General features: G+C 40.5%; 1 protein-coding gene across 1 annotated transcript in view; it reads right to left on the bottom strand.

Annotated features, from left to right (window-relative positions):
* Positions 1-545: 545 nt before the first annotated feature.
* jam3b (junctional adhesion molecule 3b) overlaps positions 546-21,501 on the bottom strand; it is a 37,801-nt gene continuing 16,845 nt past the window's right edge. The window contains exons 3-10 of the mRNA XM_058414826.1: positions 8,056-8,124; positions 7,845-7,958; positions 7,542-7,694; positions 6,640-6,839; positions 5,343-5,442; positions 5,076-5,205; positions 2,906-2,960; positions 546-2,814 (exon numbers count right to left, since the gene is read on the bottom strand). Of these exons, the coding sequence (XP_058270809.1) occupies positions 2,779-2,814; positions 2,906-2,960; positions 5,076-5,205; positions 5,343-5,442; positions 6,640-6,839; positions 7,542-7,694; positions 7,845-7,958; positions 8,056-8,124 (857 nt within the window). The 3' untranslated portion in view covers positions 546-2,778. The remainder of the gene's footprint in view (positions 2,815-2,905; positions 2,961-5,075; positions 5,206-5,342; positions 5,443-6,639; positions 6,840-7,541; positions 7,695-7,844; positions 7,959-8,055; positions 8,125-21,501) is intronic.

The raw sequence follows: 21,501 nt of genomic DNA on the forward strand, positions 1-21,501 counted from the left end.
TATTTACAAATTAGAAAAACTAAACTGTGCTTTGAGATGCTTTTCTTCTCACAATGGCTGTAAAAAGTAGTTCATTAAGATTCTGTAGCCTTTCCTCTCAGCTTGAACCAGTCTGGTCATTCTCCTCTGACCTCTCTCATGAACAGAGTTTCTGATAACTCACAGGATGGTCTTTTTTTTTTTTTTTTGGCATTTACACCATTCTGTGTAAACTCTGTAGACAAGGTGTGTCCAATTTTATCCAGAAAGGTCCAGTGTGGTGGCAGGTTTTCACCCGAACCGAGCAGAAGCTACACCTCAGAGTATTCTGAAAACTAAGATCAACTTTTTTAGGTGGAATCTCCTTCGCAGATCGGATCGGTCATCCCTGCTGTAGACCACAGTGCGTGAAAAGTCCAGTAAAATACACAAGACCATGTTCGATGTGAACATTAACTGTGATATCTTTAGAGAATGTTTGTAAATCGATGTTATGAATGATAAACCATGCTGGATTTTGAATCATTTTGTCCACCAGGCTAGTAAACTCAGAGAAACAACAAATCTTAAGAAGTAAGTTTTATTAATCACAAACATAAGCTACTGCTCAAGAATTCACACAGGATTTGTACCAACCTAAAATGAATGCCAGACCAAAACTCTGTTTTAGGACTGAAAAGGGCACAAAATGTAAATTTAACCTCAAAAGACAATTCGTCCAGTCCCTCTGTGCAGGAAATTACAGAAAGAGGATAAAACGTGGTTTATTCAGTCAGTATTTGGTAAAGCTTTGCACTCCTCGACTCGCTCGCTGCTGTTAAGTCGACACTCCATTAAACACTTTTATAATGCAATACACATGTTTAAACTGTCGTCATACCAAACGCTTATGTGAAATAACAGTGTCTTCTTGCTTGAAACACCACTTCACTCTATATTTAGGCACTAATACAATATCCAAGCTCTATTTCTACTTCACTGACCAAAAGAAAAAACAAAAAAAAACAAAATCATCAGCCATTAAATCAGCACACAAGAAAATTCAATTCTATTTACAAAAGAAAAAAAACCCAAAAACAGTTGGATATGTGCTGTATATGATCAGAATAAGCCATCATTCCTCTCAAACACCTGCTGTGATTTATACAAATGGTATAAAATGTATTAGAAAATCGGTCAGTCTGGACAATGATGTGTCCAAACAGACATCACAGTATATAACAAGCCACGATTTATATAGAGCACAATAAACACTGTCTTTTATCACACGGCCACACCCAAAGGCACTCAAGAGGAATGATTTTTAGAACGTTTCTTAAAGTAAGTAATCAACTCAAATATGAAGAGAAAAAAATAAAGACAACTCGAAAACATCACACTACAGTTGGTTGTATTCGCCCGTGAGTGTACGTCGAAAATAATCATCAAATTGTATCTGACATTTCGTGTGAATTGTAGATCGGGAATCAAATGCAGCCTGCAAGGCAGATCCTCTCTCTCACATGATACACAGCTCACCTGAAGTCGTGAAAAGAGTGTCATATTTGCCTCTTTCTGGATATTCTCATACCGAAAACCGTTTTTATTTCCAAAAGAAGGGAGGTACAAATGAATTGACATACAACTGACGCGGCTTTCTGTTAGCCGAACACAAAAACCCTGTTTTAATACAAAAAAAAAAAAAAAAAGAAAGTAAAAGACCAATAAAGAAAAGAAAAGAAAACACTACCTGGACACTATATACATGATCAACAAAAGGACACTTAAACTCAAGGATACACAGCTCGGGCTGTTTACAGTGTTTTCTGCTGGCTTAAAAAAAAAATTATTCTGTCTAAGACTATCTACAAAAGCTAACATGGAACCTTACGCTAAAACAATTTAGCCTGCAAAAGTAAACTAAGTAAGGTAAGACCTCTGAAAACGTCATCATTGGATATGATACTGAATCACTGGGTTTTGCCTGGGGTGGGGGGTGGGGGGGGGTGTTAAAACGTCTAGGTGGGCATCTTCATGTTCAAATGAACAACAATCCAAGGCTCTGAAATTAGAACAGGAAGTCCAGCAGAGGGTTTGTCCCCTGATAATGTATTAATGCATTAGGTTTTAATGTAATGTGTTTAATAATAAAGAGAATTTTTTAAAGTAGCCCAACCCAGCACCCCCCACTAAACCTGGCCCTGATCTCAGACTCAAAACAAGAGCGTTGAGAGATGTCAGAAATTTGGAGATGATTTATTTACGGAAAAACTACAGACTGGTCAGAAAATGATTAGCTTTCTTTCAAACATCAAATTGGTCTATAAAACATACTGGCTTCCATGTTAGTCATTTACAAATATTTCTTTTTTTAAAAAAGTAAACCTCTAAGCATTTCAAAATATATTCTATCAAAAAATATTCTGACATTTAACCGGTACAAAACAAAAGTTATACAAACGACGAGCGATTTCAAAGCAAAAATGTTTAGGCGATTCTGCTGAAGCTGTGACTGAAAAGAAGGCAAAGTGAAGAAATCAGTCAAAAAAAAAGTAAAGAGGAAAAACTTCAGTGGTCTTATGGAGATTAATGCTTGGAGGTGGAAAAGGAGACTTTTTTTGTTGTCCGCTTTGGCAAATATGAATTGTGTTGTAGCAAATGTGCTGTGATGTTAACCATGTCCTGGCACAGCTAGAGTCTTTTTCCTCAGTGTGTGTGTGTGTGTGTGTGTGTGTGTGTGTGTGTTTCCCTCATTGACTGCACGGTATTGCGCTAATGACTCCAATGTGTTTCAGGGTGTCTCCTCGTCTTCCCTTGATTTTAGATGACAAACGATGATTTGTGTTTGAAGTCACCCTGAAAAAGACGAGGTCAAGGTGAGCCAATGGTGCCAGAGGGATTCAGCATTTTATAGACAAATCTATGTGGAATTAATCAACCAGTTCACCTCATCATCTGTTCGGATGTAATCCACTCCATCAGTCTTTCCTGGTGCTTTGTAACTAGAAAAAAGGAAGAAAAAAATTTAAGACACAGCTTCATTCACATGATCATGCTGCATCAATTATTATTAAAAATCTATGGAGGTGTAGACAGAGGTTCAGAGAGTTGCTGTGTTTCTGTTAGAGGACTCGTCTACGGTGGCGGAGAAATGCAAAACACGATAACAAACCCAAAAACACAATTCAGACAAAACAGAAAAGGTATGTCTAATGGAATTCTTCCCTCTGATTGGACGAGACATGGGTCACTCAGGATCTACAGGAAGTCCAGCAGTATCTGCAGCAGTAGAAAGTGGATTGGTGTGTGTATGAACACAGCTCTGCTCTTATAGCGCTCCTTACCTCCTTTAATCTGGAATAGTTTGCTCTTCCCAACATTCCTGTGTTCTTCAGGTGTGTTTTTAGAGATAAACTAATCTTTACTCCATGATACACTATCAGTATATCCAACATCACACTGACCATATGAACGTCCTTCCTCACAGTAGAGCTGAATGAACTCCATTTTATTATAAAGATAAATATATATGTTTGTTATTTTCTTTAAAAGATTTAAAGTTGTACTATGGAAAATAACTGGTTTAGCGTGAAGGCAGAACTCCACACATGTACAAGAAGTAATGTTTCCTACTTCCTGTATATCCTGAGTGACAGATGTCTCGTCCGAACAGAGGTCAGAATTTCATTCACATTTTCATACGTCCTTGTGTTTTTGTATTTGTTATTGTGTTTTGCACTTCTCAGCCACCGTACTCGTCTCATAGTGTGCTGTAAGGGGTTTAGGAGGGGCTGACTGTAGTTGTGTCTAATACCTATTAAAACAATCCACCGCTGACAGCTGGAGTCCGTGTGTATCTTGGCAAACTGTCATAGGGTATCGTGTCATAGGGTTCAGTGTGGTATGTAGTGAGGCTTCATGGCCTTGTTATACATGGATCCAGTCCTTTTTTAGGACTTCTGAGAATTAATTTATTTTCCTAATGTTCTCAAATTCACTTTTTTACAGCTAGATATCATTCATATATAGGATGTACATCCTTCTAATCACAAATCAGAGGTTTTCACACTGAAAATACAAAGTCTGGAGGGAAATGCTTGTGTATAAAAAAATGCTATATCAGTATACACCGATCAGGCATAACATTATGACCAGTGCCAGGTGAGGTGAATAAGACTGATGATCTCCTCATCATGGCACCTGTTAGTGGGTGGGATATATTAGGCAGCAAGTCAACATTTTGTCCTCAAAGTTGATGTTAGAAGCAGGAAAAATGGACAAGTGTAAGGATTTGAGTGAGTTGGACCAAAAAGGCCAAATTGTGATTGCTAGACCACTGGATCAGAACATCTCCAAAACTGCAGCTCTTGTGGGGTGTTCCCGGTCTGCAGTGGTCAGTATCTATCAAAAGTGGTCCAAGGAAGGAACAGTGGTGAACCGGTGACAGGGTCATGGGTGGCCGAGGCTCATTGATGCACGTGGGGAGAGAAGGCTGGCCCGTGTGATCCGATCCAACAGACGAGCTACTGTTGCTCAAACTGCTGAAGAAGTTAATGCTGGTTCTGATAGAAAGGGGTCAGAATACACAGTGCAGGACGGGTCAGGGCTGTTTTGGCAGCAAAAGGGAGACCAACACAATATTAAGCAGGTGGTCATAATGTTATGTCTGATCGGTAGAAAATAGAAATATAGGTATAGACAGGTCACAGATTGCCGTCTGGCTCGAGTTACAGGAAAATGCAAGTTAAGATGGGATAAGATATGACATGATGATGTACTTGATAAGTGAAGTGATTTGGATACCACCAGTAGGTGAGAGGTACCTGTTTTCCTCCTCTGTTTTATGTGTGCACACACAGGCCTGATCCACACACTTCACATCACTAACAATCACATGGGCAGAAGCTGCTATACACTGAACCTGAGTGACTAGCAGCAGCTTTGTATTTGCACTGGTAGTACAGGATAAACGGTTCACAATGGACAACACCACTATGGATGACCACCAAATCGGAATCTGTAGACCTGATTTAAAAATGGTGCAGTAAACAGCTGTGGGAAGTGACCATCTATCAGGATAAAATCAGCAGGAAAGGCTCTCTTCCTTTGTCACTTACTTGCTTCCTGTCTGCTTCTCGACAGCAAAAAAACCTCTCCTGTATGCACAGCAGATGCCCACAATTATGAACAACAGCACCACCACTACCACCAGCACACCCAGAACGATGCCAACAACATTCAGGTCATCTGGAAATAATGAGAGAAACAGCATGAGTGTAATATGGGAGGTAAGAGCAGGATGTATACTTGATTCACACTAATTAGGACACAGTTATGACGTGATTATAAGCGAGTGTTTTTTGTCTGTTAAGAAAATGACTTACAGACTTCCATCATCTGTGGGTTGCACTCGGCCACTCCTGCCTCATTCTTGGCTTTGCAGTAGTACTGACCGGCGTCCTCTTTCCTCACTGCACTGAATTTCTACAGGACAATAAATAACACATCTATCATCACTGGTTATTTATGGGATATAAAGATTCTATCAGTCAACAGCGGTCAGTCATCAATTGTGTACAGACAATTTTTAGACAAACAGAGTATATCTCTTCCAAAAAAGATTCGAATTAGACTGCTTTTAGAAATAATTGTCTATCCTGAAGTCTCTGGGAGGAAACACTTGTGGGCTGCAGATTGCATTTATTGACCGGCGAGCTGCTAATCTGACAAGAAATACTAAATAAGGACAGAACTGGAGACTTTCAGAACTATGATACGTTCTGAATATTTAAAAAGACAATATATAAAATTGTATGAAGTTCACATAAATGTTTGTTTAATGTATTTACATTTTTAATTAATGCTAATGTTTTGTCTGAGCGTTTGAAAGAGGCAGTGCTGGAAAAGTACTTGCCAGAAACACACTGGACAAAAACTGTCTATTGAACACACATCTATGAACACAGAAGACTAAGCAGGCAATAAATTAACAAGATTTATTATTATTTATATTATTTTATATAATATTATTATAATATTATATAATATTATTATATTTATATTATTTATATATTTATTTATTATTATAAATTAACAAAAAACAAATAAAAAACAGATATTTTGTGAACTGTATCCGGACGTTTTGTTGTTACGACACTGTAACGCATCATTCTAGAGCACTCTAGCTCAGTCTCGTATGTCAGATTAGTAACTCCTGTGTCAAGAACTGTCATCTACAACCCATAATGCACTGTACATTTGGTTCCTCTCCTGCAGACGGTTGAGATGTGTTTCCAGTGAAATCAGAGGATGGTCTTGGACCGGTTGTTCTGGACTACGCTCGAGAGCGTCACCTGCCGCGAACAAACTGTGCTGGGTTTAATAACAAACACACCCAGGTTTAATTTAAACACACTAAATACTGCACACGTAAAAGTAACCTCAGTCATGCCCAGCACGCTCTATGTCCTTCAATGGACAATGTAAGATTTTGACAGCCAGGACAGGATTTAAAGGGCACTGTGAAGGTTGAGTGACCAGGGTGGGCCACTGAGTGTGAATGGCAAAGTGTGGCACTGTGGAAAGTGCAAGTGAGTACAGCAGATTCCCTTCATGTCTGGAGGCATCACACATCAACTGGCTCCCCAAAATATCCCTTCTCCCATTCCTGCCGGTGCTCACCAGCACGCCCGTTTCGCTGTTCAGCACATAGGATGAGTTCGAGAACTTTGTGCTGCTCTTGGGGTCCCTGAGCTCCTCTTTGTTGCGGAACCACTGGTACTGGGACTTGGGGAAGCCCTCGTTCTCCACACATGTCAACTCGGCTGATTTCCCCACCGGCACAGACGTGGGCACGGTGCACCGAGGAATCACTGGCTTTACTGAAAAACAGAATGCAATATAACCAAAGTAAGACTCACATAGAAAACAGCATCTGCATCTTTAAATCGAGTGAAGAGTACAAGCCGCCTAAATCTGTAAGCATTAAGGCCATGGGTGGTACGCTTTCTCTTTTTAGCCGCCTGATTAAACTCAGATGCAGTTTCAGAATTTTCCCCATTTAGCCATGGACACGCCCGAGCCTGAGGCAGGCCGGAAAGCATCCTCAAATGTGCGCCAAGGGTTGGAAGGGTAGTGAGGCTGAGCTCAGCTTACAGCGGCACGGCGCGGCAAACGCCGACAACAACGTTTCTCAGAAAAGAAATGGTGCACTACTAATTGCCAGCGGTGTCTGAGCAGGGATATGGGCAACTACAATTAATACAGAAAGATCGTTATGGAATGGTGACGTGTGTGTAGTGCATTAGCAAGGAAATAAATGCTCTTATTAAAATGTTATATAGTAAATGTTAAGCTGCCGAGGAGATGATAGAATCCTTAATTATCAATACATACATTAAAAAAAAAACAGTCAGATAGTCAAGTGGACTAGTAAGATAGCTAAATGACTGTAAGCTAATTTGTTGTAATGATACGGACGATGCCCTTCCTCTTTTACGCAGTCACTCTGGAGTGGAGAGAAGTGGCAGGACGCTTTATGTCTCATGCTCTGTGAATCACTGTGACTGTGGAATGTCTCTCACCCCTGATGGCGAGGCTTATAAGAATCTCATCAAAGTTCCTCACGTCTTCAGGGGCCGTGACTTCACAGCGGTACGATGCGGTGTCTAATCTTGTTGCATTAAGAATGACTAAAGTCGCAGGCTCTCGAATCTTTGCTCTGTTCGCCAAGTCACCTGAAGGAAACAAGAGCCATTTTTAAACATCTTATTAGTGATCAAAATATAAAATATTAACTTTACCAGATTTAGGAAAGCAATGTAATGTAAGTATAAAGTCATGTTAGATTTAGCAAAAAATATGATGATGAAAAGCCAAAGATTCACCTGAAATTTTGTTTTCGAAATAGACATAACTTGTTATCCCATTCTTAATCTTCTTCCATTCAATCCTGGGAGCGGTTGTGGAGATTGACTCTATCTGACAGGACAGTTCAGTTGCTGCACAAAGAAAAAAAAAAAGACATTACGTACATTTGACCACCTTAAAATGAGAAAAACATTTATTTACAGCTCCTCAGTGTAGTTTTGTGCTTACATTCAAACTCATTGGCCCATGGTGAAGAATTTGCAGTTTTCAGTACCACTGCCAAGATGCTGACATAGCCTGTAATGAAGAAGAGAAAGAGAGAATTAACCGCGCTGCAATGTTTGCCAAGTTTCCCTTTTAACACAGTAACATGGGCTGTGAGGTGAGATCATTCAGGCTGGCCATCACCAGAGTTTGGGGCTACTGTAGATGTCTACTAGTGGACTCTTCCAGAAAATTCCTGAAACTCAATTAACACTCAGCCCCCAGTGCTTAGTGCCTGCACCCCACCCTCACACATTCTTCACATCTCTGTGTCCTGCTGGCAGATCTGTTACCGGCCATTTTTAGTTTATCTCTGACAAACACGTCACCTTTGAGTTCAAACCACGTACACGGTATTTGAGGGAACGTGACCTGGTCATGTTATCGCTTGAATTTAAACGTGACCCATAAAATCGGTGTGATTTACAGAAAGAAACCAGTGCATCGCTTTGTTTTTGTTTTTCGGTCATGCTGGCCTACCGTATTGAGCTCTTATTATATCTTTGTCTTGTTAGTGTTCTGTAGTTGTTCTGACAGTTGCTGCTGTCTGTGGCATGAAATAAAACTGATTAGCATTCGCAGTCCCCAGCTGAAACCCCTACCTACCTCTCTGCTAAAACTACACATGCTTAGTAAATTATAAAGGAAAAGAGGTAGACATGAGCAGCTCTGTACCAGACAGGGGTGCAGCTCTTTCTCATGCAGAAAGAATCCTGACATGGAAAAGAAGGAAAATACCTTAGTCAGATTGAATATATGGCAATGCTGTGAATCACAGTCTTTATGGTTTGTTTAGCGCATTTTTCACAAGTAGTGTTTTGCTCCAACTGCTACCGTTAACACTAGCATGACTAATTATATTATGGCTTGGAAGTTATTTTATCACCAAGCTAGGAGTATGACAGCTAGCCGTAATGGATGTTCAAAACAGGATGAGAAAAACAATAAGGCAAATCCTGACCTAAGCCTATCATTGTGTATGTTAAGGTAAGGAAATGATCAGCACCGTTTCCTCTGCTATTTGTCATGAAAGCCAGTCACAAGAACAGTTTTAAGTCCAGTGTCTACAATAAAGTGTGAAGTCCATGAAATAGAAACCTTTAATGTGTTTAAAGCATTTTCAGCAGCGTTAGCAGTAGCTGAGACTAACACTCAGGCACAAAGACCAAGCCTCAGCTCTGTTTATGCATGCTTTCTCCAACATCTGGTCTTTGTAACCTTTATAAAAATACACTATCCACTTTGAAGATGTTCTAAGCTGCTACAGGTTAACAGCTGGTGTCTCATACTTCCCAGCCTCCTGGATCACAAGACTTAAACCTCTGCCAGGATGGTGAAGCTCCAAGTACACACTGACTTCGCTCTGGAAATCCTCAACCAGCATCAAACATGAGAGACGTAGTTCTTTGTTTTCGAAAACCTAATCAGGACACTGAAACATTAATGGCTCTCTGATCGCTAAGGATAATTCCTATGAATCTTTGATGACGAGATTTTGGGCCAAGACTCTAGAGGTTTCGTATATTTCACCCCAAGCTAGTATAAACAAAACCGGAGACATGAAATCAGACAAAACACACACTGACAGGGCTTCAAAGAGAAAAATCTTTTATGAATAAGTCATTTTTTTGTATTCTCTGTTGTTATACATTTTTTTCAAGCAAATGTTTGTAAGCAAACTACACATACTGCAGTCAAAACAAAACCCGGCTTGGAAACAGCATCACGTGAAATACAAGGGCATCGCATTTGTTTGCAATGTCCTTTCTCCGAGCCCTTTTTGTCAGTTTCAGGGCAGAGATAGTGCTTAAATGATGTTGACATCCAGTTAAAAGGTTACAAGGACCGTCTAAAAACAGAAGAACTCCAGGAAAGTGTGAAAACAAGTCAGAACACATCACATCTCAGAGTCTATCACTCTGAAACGTTTGGGAATAGGAAGCAAAACGGGCTTTTTTTAATATTTAGGTGTTTGGGTATCTAAATACTACAATTCTCAGAAGGAATACTATTAACAATGACATCCTGTGCAGAGTGTGTAGTGAGGTAGGTGTCTGCTTTCCTGCCTGCGTCTGTCACATCCTGCTTATTGACGCCACCACCGACACCAGATCCCTGAATCCTGACTCCAAAACTTTGCGCTCTCCAGCAGGATGTCTCAGCACACATCTCATGTTGTAACACAGTCAGCGACAGTCGTACTGCTTGTCTCAGTCTGAACTCTGATGCCAGTCGTAGGATAATTGAGCCCTCAAACCAACCAAGGTGCTGTGTGACCTACATAGGCTTCACTAAGCGCTGCCCGGTGCAGCTGGAGCCCAAATCTGACAATCTGGACTAAGTTTTAATCTTCTTCTCCTTATAAGAATGACTGATGTTCCTTGGTAATCTTAGGGTAATGCTTGGATACAATCTAGGTTGCCAATAGAGTTAATAATCTTACTGCTGAACTAAATCACAACACAATGACAGGTATGGCTTTTGGGATGTTTAACTCAGAGAAAATGACAACGCGAAGCAGATCTACACTGTCCTGAGAGTCGTTACAGTGAGAACGGAAAGACTTGGATTAAAAGAATGATCTACAGCAAATGTCTGGCTGTGAAAATCACTACTACACTTAAATCTTGATTCATGAGGGTGTTTAGGCATAACATTATGGCCACCTGCCTAATATTGTGGTCGTCTCCCTTTTGCTGCTAAAACAGCCCTGACCCGTCCTGCACTGTGTATTCTGACCCCTTTCTATCAGAACCAGCATTAACTTCTTCAGCAGTTTGAGCAACAGTAGCTCGTCTGTTGGATCGGATCACATGGTCCAGCCTTCTCTCCCCACGTGCATCAATGAGCCTCGGCCGTCCATGACCCTGTCACCGGTTCACCACTGTTCCTTCCTTGGACCACTTTTGATAGGTACTGACCACTGCAGACCGGGAACACCCCACAAGAGCTGCAGTTTTGGAGATGCTCTGATCCAGTGGTCTAGCCATCACAATTTGGTCCTTTTGGTCAAACTCGCTCAAATCCTTACACTTGTCCATTTTTCCTGCTTCTAACATCAACTTTGAGGACAAAATGTTGACTTGCTGCCTAATATATCCCACCCACTAACAGGTGCCATGATGAGGAGATACTCAGTCTTATTCTCTTCACCTCTCAGTTAGAAATATTTCCCTCACCCTTATATATATTAAGATTACTTGTAGCACTGGGACAATATAAAACACTACGTGCAATAAAACATATCTACTACAGCACAAATGTTCAATTTCTAAAAGTGAGAAAGTGAGAAATAATTCAAATAAAAGTTGCAGCATGTTTCGGCAATCCATGCATCAAAAAGTTCATGTCCTAATTTTTAGGAATTAAAATGTCTGGAATTGGCATAACCACGACATTCTGGCCCCCAACAATGACACTCCAAATCTGTGTTTGTGTTTATTAGCACACAAATCTTCTTCCTCTTCTTTTTTGTGACCTGGTATGTAGAATCAATCATAACTAACAGTGCTGCTAGTTCCACACCTGTGTTCTGTTATTTTTTGCTTTGAGCAGATACAGACGGAATCTTTGGTACTGGACCAGTGGTCAATGGAAAAATTATGGCTGCAGGTGCCAAAAAAACTAGAACTTTGTATTGTGGAAAATGACTTTCTGGTAGTTGCCACAGCACAGAGTGTAAAAGCACCACACCCAAGATCAACATGAGATCTGTAATCATCAGGGAGAGAGAGAGAGAGAGAGAGAGAGACAGAGAGAGAGAGAGAGAGAGAGAGAGACAGGCGGGTGAAAGAGCCGAGGCAGATTCCGCCTCCATGCAGCTTGTCAGGAAGCATTCCACACATCCAGTTCACTCAGCAATGCGTGAAGTGGATAATATTCTTGTTATTTTTAAACCGCTGCATCAATTCGAGTCCACTGGGCCGAGGCTGTGCCCTTGCTGGAAAAAAAAAAAAAAACATCCATGGAGCCATTCATTACATGCACCAGCCATCGTCACTTGCATTGGTTTGGATGAAGCTTTGCTACTCTTTTTTTTATTACCCTGAGCTCATGGAGAGCCTTTCTTTAAATCCTGCTCACTCCTGCTGCTTTACAAAAGATCTGCACGGATGTCACGCTGAACAATACGAGAAGTTGCAAATCCTCCTCCGCCGACACTTTTGGAACTCCTGACCACTCATTGTGTCTCAGCTGGGAGACTGCTTTATTGTACAGAGCTCTCAGAGTACGTCACGACACTCGTGTCCGTTCAAAGGAGTTAAACCTCTCAACAGTTTGAAATAAGTGGACCATCGACAGCAGATCAGCTTGTGCTTTCGATCGCTTTATCGAGAGGTACTTTGTTTCTCTCTATATGAAGGACTGCTCATGGCAAGCCTTGTTAGCAGATTTACAAACTCTTTGGTGTAAATCGTACATTGAGCTCACCCTAAACACAATATCAAGCTAATGAATTAACATCTTATATTTTGTTCTTGACTATGAAACACTTTCACTATATCTTATAGTAATGCACAAAACCAGACAATGCAGGAGAAACACAATTTTTTAAAACCTGTGTACTATTTTGAGGACTCTTTGAAGAGCCATCTGCTCCAGTAATTGACAGTAGTGTGAGAATCCTGGCTACACCCTAAACAAACAATCTCCAGTTCTGAGAGGCCACCTGTTGTGAGGGAAAGAAGAAAAGAAGCCCAGCCACTTTCGAGGTTGAAAATTTCAGCTTTTTCAGGTTGCCTGAGTGAGTGTGAGCAGCATTTTCACATCTGTGGACCTTCTGCAAACATCTCATCCTGTACACTTCTCTCTCACCTCTATTTATATACTCAGGAAGAGCAGGAAGTTCCATTATCCGATTCTTTTAACACCAAGAATGACCGCCTGAGAGATTAATCCCACACCATCTGCTTGCCTCCCACACTTGTTTTAAATGACCAGCAAGAATCCCAGGAGAAGAAGCAGGATAATGGAAGCGCCGCTAAACATAAGGCACCTTTGAGTCATGGCTAGGACTGATAATAATCCTTTTATATGTTGATTGAGTTTCATTAGTTTGATGAGACCCCCAGTTTGAAAATTTCCCCACTAGTGTTTCACCCATTTAATTCACTTTAACACAACAAAGGAAATGATCTTTTCTTCACAGCCTACATGGACAACAAAGCCAAAGTTGGGAGTGAATAATCTGTCACTGTTGCTCTTTCTCATTCCATACTAAATTTAGTACAGAGATAAGAAAATGTCTGCAAAGAGCACACCTCAGATGTTCCATTATCCGGCTAAACCAATGCCATTAAGCTTCTTAACTGCAAGTGTAACTGCAAAGAAAAAGCAACAGAAAAAGCAACAGCGAACGTATGAGTCTTATTTAGTTGATTTACCATGACACTGTGTAAGCCCTTGCTCAACTGTACCATTCTTCAGATCTGAATCGGCTCTGACTTGAATCCTCTGACTGTGATGGACCTAGCAGGAGCCTCCGATGTACACAGGACAAAGACTACTCTTGATCTTTGGCAACGAGAGAGGCGAAGTGTCCCACAGAGTGCCTGGAACATGTCATTTTGTGTCATCGTTCGAGTCTGCAGGATTCCTTCCACTTGTTTGTGAACGAGCTTATGTTCACAGGTTCTGTATGTCCTAGTCGACTAGGATGCCTTCTCTGGACTGGTCACTTGTGATTTATGGTGAAATCTGACAGTAGTGTCTCAAGATTAACACCCCAGAAAACCACCACGCTATGAAACAGAAAATTAATTTGAAAGGTGCTGAAGAGTAAAGGTAATCGACCCCCCAGCCCCTTCCGCTCTATCCCCACCACCCATTACACTAACTGACCCTGCCTTAGCAAGACTGCTCTGTTTCTTGTTTGCTGTCATGTTAATTCCCACGACTGCATATAGCTTTGTTTTGTGACACAGATTTGAACATTGGCTCTGTATGAAAGCTAAGGCCGTGTTTGATGACTAGGGTGAATGAATGACACCATTCCAGATTTGGAACAAAAGCTCACACAACTCTGCTGCTCTGAGAATTCAGAAATTTGGACTGGAAAAGAATCAGGAAATCACACCCTTAGCTGATCCCCTTTTTATATACACCATCGTCGGCCTACTAGTCTCATTCCTCGTCAACATTACAGAGTCTGATCGTTTTCATTGCACAGTAGGACCAGTGACAGCCTACAGGGCCTCGAGCTGTTATTTATATAAGAACATAATCATTCATTTAGTGCTGCTCCATGTTCTCTGTGCTGCAAACAACCCTATATATATACCCTACACCTACAAAGATATTTTTTTGCTTTGTTTTGTTTAATTAAATGCAAAATCAAACCAAATAGCAACAAACTAAAAGTATAAACCTCCTGCTGCTTTAGACTCCGAGGTGTGAAAGCATCCTGTGGCTCAGCAGAGAGTGGGAAAATCGGCGGTGGTTATAGACGGGATACTGAGAACCTCGGTTTGTCAATCAATGACACTACATTAATGGATTTGAAAAATCACAGTTGAAAACAGTTAATGTCACTTATGATGTTATTTTGTTCGAACAGATGATGAAGATGGGAATGCTGCAATGGAGGAAATTACATACCCAGGAGGCTATACATACAGCTTTGGGGAAAAAAAACCTGTACTGTAACTGAATCCTTTGTCAGTGTGAGTTAGACATGATTTAGTGGACAATCAGAGGCAGCGGGTCTGTGAATTATTCTTTAGGGGTTTGAGAAGAAGTTAGTGTTCGGGAAGCCTCGGCTATTTATAGCTGCTGTCAATGCCAGGCAGAGACACAGCCGACCAATTTGTTGCGTTTACAGGTAAGTCTGAGCGCTACGCTGCCATTTTCAGGAAGCTGAGACTATCCCCTTTAATAAGATCTAATTATGGCTCATTTTTCAACCTCCTAGCCTTGCGGATGAGGACACAGACAGAGCCACTTTTCAAAGAAAGTGCTTCGAGACAATTTGTCTGAGGAAATGAACGTGTTCTTCTTTGTCAATAATGTAGGGTTGAATTCAGCTGAGCATGTATTTTTTCAAGGCGAGAATCCAGCATTCACCAGGAAGCTGTCACCACAGAGATCTGTAAATCGCGTCGTGGCCATTGCCAGAATTAGCTGCTCGCCGCTGTCTGCACAGATGGCATCAGCCATGCTCGCTGCAAATGCCTCGCATTCTCGTCCAAGCAGACTGACCTCTTCCTTAATCCTAATTAGGAATGCAATTTGCACCGGGGCCTTCTGCAAATGCCGTGGAAAATAAATAACTGCTGAAACAAATAAATATTTCCTTCTTTGGTTGGTAATTATAGCCTCCAGCAACACAAGACAGAAACGATTCTGATGTGTTTCTGATGATACGATAATACAGCGGTGTCATCGCAACACAGTTCGGGGCAAAGTGTACCTCTCGGCTGTCATAAAACACAAGTGGAGTGGGGCAGGTTGGGGAAATAAGGGGAAAAAACACTTATCCTGCATATCTTGTAGATGTACATGAATATTCCTTCACTGTAGGAACTGTGTTAAACATTTACATTTTATTTACATTTTGAGTCACCTAGCAGATGCTCAGCAATACAGAAAGCACCTTGAGGAATCTGAGAGCCTGGAGAACAGAGTTATAGCTTAGGAAAGTGCTCCAGATGTCAAGTGGCAAATTTAATTTCGAAAATAAATTTCAGAAAAACAAAAACTAATACAAACGACTAGGCAATATGACGTTATTACATCACAATATCTGATCAAAAGTAAGATGTAACCCATTTTGTAACAACTGTTTTATTTCATTCTTCATCAAACTTACACATTGGGACATTTACAGCTATTATAGCATTATAGCATACTTTTTAGATAAAATTTTTGATTATAAATGTAAGTAATTGTTACTACAGTGAAGGATTAGAGTCTTCTTCAAGCTTTGTTGTGCGTTATGATTCTGCAGAAGCATTTTTTGTCTTATTTGCTAACTAAAACTACAAGAGAGAACATATGTGCTCTGCTCTAATACAACCGGTTTCTCTAAACTCCTCTGTAGGTAAATCAGGTATTATAATTGGAGAACTAAACCGTGCAGTACGGCGTTGACATGAGAATGATCCAGAAGTCTTTTATTGTTTACTGATTGATCAGCAATTTTTTCTGAAACCAGCCTGCATACCCCAGTACTAGCAGAATGCATTCAGCTGAATAATAGGACCACATGGCTGGTGGAGACCTGTTGATTTAGTGGGGGTGTATCTATAATCCCCTGCACTTCCTGCTTAAAAGGAGCACTCAAGAATGCAGTGTGTGAAATGAGAAAACCTGAATAAACTGGGAGGTATATGAAAAAAAATAATAAACAAAATCAAATCACTTAATAAGGGTATCAACAGTGGATAATAAAACAAACCAGTATTCAGTGTGTGTGTGTGTGTGAGAGAGAGAGAGAGAGAGAGAGAGAGAGATACATTAGAGAATGCACATATATCCAAAACCACACCCTAACCCCTATCCGCTATCTAGTGCCCTATTTTGGGAGTTTTGCTTAGCACGGAGTATCCACTGCCCTCATAAATGACCACAATTCACTACAATAGCTGAATGCACAGAATACTCAAACTTCTAACACAGAGATGTAGTAAACTTATTAACAATAGTAAAGTTATTCACGATAAAGCCAACAATATTGGTTTAGAGTAGGGTTTTCAAAAAAAATTATTTCTGAGAATGGCACTTTGTGTTATATAGCAGGATGAACTACGCAAGTATCAGAACACTGCTCTCTGAATATTTTGTTGCACAGAAATTGCATTTCACTAAGAGCATGTACCCTCTGACAGCAATATAAACTTTATTTTCAAGTGAATAATACCGAACTCAGCCGAGCTCAGATTCTTGAGTAACTCCGTTGTCTTCGCCGGACTGTAACTGAGCCAGCAGCAGGAAGCTCATAAACACGGCCTAATAAGATGAGTGGAGGCATTCAGTGTGCTCTCTGAGATACTATCGGGCCTAAAACAGCAGACCAAGCACAAATCCCTCAGCTAGCCTTGTGTTTTGTGCAGCAGTGGCCCCCAATAGCAGCTCCAGTTAATTGCCTTTTGTTTGCTGGACTGAATAGAAGAGGTCTTGTTTGGTGAAACTCTCCTCGACAGTTAGATTGCTGAAAGTGTGGTCAGTCACAGAGTGAAGCTATTGCACTTTATATTTATAAAAAGAAATTGGCAGAAATGTCACTAAAAACATCAGTTTATTTATTTAGTGTTGAGAAAAACTAACAAATACTAACAAAGTAAATGTTTTTTTGGTATCTTTTATCTTTCTGCATAATGACAGCGTTTGATATTACATTTACTTTTTACAGAAAATATAGAACCAGCAAGCTTAAATCCTTTAAGAACTATAATCCTTCCTTGAATGACGTCCTAAAGCTGGAGCCAAAAAAGAGGCCTACGTTTATGCAAATCTTTTCATTTGCAAATGTGAAGCATGCAGGCTCAGTGGAGACTCTGAAGCAACAAAATAAAATATCTAGCATGTGATTTATTTCAGTGCTGTAAATCAGAGGAACCAACCCAGGCAATCTGCTGTAAACAATCTCTGGTTATATAACACATTCATTATAAAAACAGAACCCCAACAAAAAAACACCACAGCAAATTTAAAACACTATAACCTAAAGAGCAACGTTCCAGTCTAGAGCTTTGATTAAATGTGAAATAATCTGGAAGTGTGACTTGCTGTGTGTCAGTTGGTGGGTTGGTTACCGGAAATTCTGACCATAAGATGATTCACTGACCCTCACTGTGTTCATAGCTGACTGAAGTATGAGTCAAAGCTGGTGACACACAGAGCAACGGGTGATTCAGTGACCGAACCAAGGTGAAAGGTCAGTGCCCAAACAGTGACCTGCTTCACCCCTGCTTTCACCAGCGTGATCTCCACAGCAGGGTGCGGGCGGCTTACCTGAACTGTGACAACTTTCGCTTTCTGCTGTTGACCAGTGTCTGTGGCTTGACTGAAATGTCTACAGTGCACTATTTCGCGGAGGTAAACATACATCACAAGTAATTGGCTCATTTTTTGCAGACTTTACAGCTCAAACACACAGAGGTCAGATATAACAAAATTTCTGCTGCCCAACTTCCCACTTCTACACTCAAAATATAGTACTAACTACCAAACAAGGAAATCCTTGTTTGCAACTGCACAATTTATCTCAGCATTAAGTACTGCAAAACAAAACAAGGTAGTTACTTATACTGACTTTTGGTCCCAGTGATCTTTCTCTTCCTGATGGAAGAGGCCTGGGGTCCTGGCATCAGGATAGGTCAAAAGTAGGTTTCCTGTACTCTTAAATTCTTTGAGGCACTCCAGAATAGGGAAAGGGTTTAAATATGTATTTATGTATGAGATAAATATATGTGGTATGTTTCTGCCAGTTTAAGTGAAATCAGCAGCTCATAAAATACATAAGATTTACAGTTTATTGGTTAACGGATTTTGCCGAAGTACTGCTTATTCTTCCAAAGTAATTTTAACCTTTTGAGTCTTTCCTGTTATGAACCACAAGCCCGTCGGTCTTTCCCAAATATGGCAACCATAACAAAAAAAAAGTATTTGATTGAAGTACTGAAAATTTTACAATCTTACTTTTATTAAATTTACATTTAGTACTTTGAATAAAACAGCTAGCAGCAATAAGTAAGCTCTATGATGTAGTTTTAGTTTTTTTCTACCGTCATGTATTTGTTTTCCCTTCGTACAGCAGCTTCTGCTTTTTCTAAATTTCATTAAATTGTGATTTGATTAAGCAATGGTCACTTTTGACCACTATGTAGGGGATGATCTCACTGGGAAACGGAGTGCAGCGTAGTCATGATCACTACAATATATTTCATACTTGTACTTGGTCGTAGGTGTTGAGCGTCCGCTTGAAGTGTGGAAAAGAAAACATCATGAAATGGACTCATATTTTTTTAACTGAAACTGAAAAGCTTTGTAAAAGGTGAGTCAAGCTTAAAAACACGTTCCCAAATGCAGGATGCAGACTGGAACAGTTAGTGTAGGCGGTATGAGAGGCCTGGTGGGGAATGTTGTGAAACAGGTGAGGAGTTATGTGGGGTAGTGGGGGAAGAGGAAGCCCTCCATCACCTGCTTGGGAGGATCCCCTGTCGTATGAGAAATGCTTGGTGCATTTTCTTAGTCGACTAAAATGCTGAGAGGTTGATGCCATTGGTCCAGTGGGCATCTAAAACAAATGTGGACATTCCAGGGCACTGGGGGAGGAAGCGCAGCAGCCTGTGGTGTGGGACATGCCAAGCAAAAGCAGCATTCTTTAGTCTTTAACTTTGAACCTTTTTCCCCATTAACATGTTCCTTATGTGATTATAAAACTTTCTTACTTAAACTCATAAATAAATGCGTAAACCATTTCCCCTACGTTTGAGGACCCTCACACCTCTAGGGTTGGGGGTTCGATTCTCAGCTCTCTCTTGTGTATGAGGAGTTTGAAAGTTTTCCCAGTTTTCTCTGGGTTCCTGTACTAGTCCAAAGACATGTGGTAGGATGATCAGCATCTCTAAGTTCTCTGCAGGGTGTGAATGGATGGGTGTGTGTGTGTGTGTGTGTGTGATTGTGCCCTGCAATGGATTGGCACCCCATCCATTGGTTTTCCCCTTGCCCCGAGTTATCCCTGGGATAAGCTCCAGGCTCTCTGCGACCCAGTGTAGGATAAGCAGTAAACAAAATGGATGGATGGATGGATTTTCCTGTGTTGTAGCTGTGCCTGTGAAGCTGCACTGATTTATCAGATACAGTACATCTGATGTTTTGAAGCCCAGATTCAATCACTTGTAGAACTGAAAAATAGAAAGGAATGAGGTTCAGATCTGGAGCTTGACCAATAAGGAACTACTTTAATCCCTTTTTGTCATTGGCAGATTGAGGCCTAACATGATAATCCTGCATATTTAACCTACAACAACAGGGGATTATTCTCTCTCTTTGACTTGCACGCATTAAAACAAAAACGCAAACCAAAAACGCTTTTCCATGCACACTCTTTAAATTCTTCCGAGATTTTTCAAGTAACTATCATTGCCGAGTCTTCCATGATGATGTCACATATCTTGTCTGTTTGTCAGTCAAGGAGAACAAAATGTAAACTCACTAGAAGGAAGTCGGTGATATTCCCAAGCCCATTATTACCACTTTAGTCCAAGCACGGTAATTAACTCCACCCAAGATAAGTGCAAACCAAACGGTGCCTCCCAGCTTCTGCGACCACCCAAAACCATCAAATACATAAAGTACACCACCTTTTTCTACACGCCTGGGGCACGTCACTCAGCACACAGACACTCTAAAACCAGAGAGAAGATTCACCCTCCAGACAAATATAAATTGGGATGATACTAAGTGTTGGTGATCTGAAATAAAGCTTGGCCGGTTGCGCATGAATGACCTCGCTGTGTGTAATTCGCTGCACAAAGTGCTCGGGGCAGTGTGGAAGGGCTCCTCTACTCAAAAAACATAAATTGAAAGCGAAGACTCGGTTAATTTGCAAACAACATATGATGAAAGCTCTAGTTTGAACTAGAGCTGTAGGAAAAAACATTTCCTCTTCAAGGAAACAGTTCAAACAGTTTTATCGTGTTACCTCTTTACCACCGAACTAAATGTTATTTAAAACAAAACACAAGGAGACGTATTCCAGGAAAATAATCAACAACAGAGTTAATTTGTGGTGAAATGCTGCAATATAAGAGGAATAAAACATTTAAAATAAAAAAAACACTCTACTGATTTCTCAACAGCTACAATTTTTAGTTATTAATGAACGACAGCTCGTACTTTTTATCTGTTCACAGTTACTTAAAACGCAAAAGTTAATCTTGCAAGATTTACTAAACGTGCCGCTGCTACTTGTAGTAAAACAAAATTATGGGTAAAATGACGTCTCATCGAAATGGCTTTAGGTATAAAAGACATTGTTCATGCGCAGTCTTCCATTCTTCTCTATTTTCTCCATTAAAAATGGATCGGTTCTATTCCCTCTCTGCTGTTTCCCACTGTGAATATTTCACGAGATACACATCTCTGTTCTTCTTCTTGTAACAGCAATAAGTGCAGGGTGTAAGTTGAGTGTCTGAGGTTGGACGCCGAAGGCAAACTCTCGCCTGTGTCGTCCTGTGTGTCGAAATCTCACAAATGTGGCGAATCCTGCATTTGTGCTGACGAGACACTTAGAGACGAACGGATATTTTCCAGATGATTTTTTTTAAAGGATATCCAGTTTCCTTTGAGATATTTCTTTATAATATGTGTATAAAAGCATAACGTCCATCCATCCATTTTCTATACCCGCTTTACTCCTAATTAGGGTCACAGGGATCTGCTGGAGTCTATCCCAGCACACATTGG

Source organism: Hemibagrus wyckioides, linkage group LG18 (genome assembly GCF_019097595.1).
Source record: "Hemibagrus wyckioides isolate EC202008001 linkage group LG18, SWU_Hwy_1.0, whole genome shotgun sequence".
NCBI lineage: Eukaryota > Metazoa > Chordata > Actinopteri > Siluriformes > Bagridae > Hemibagrus > Hemibagrus wyckioides.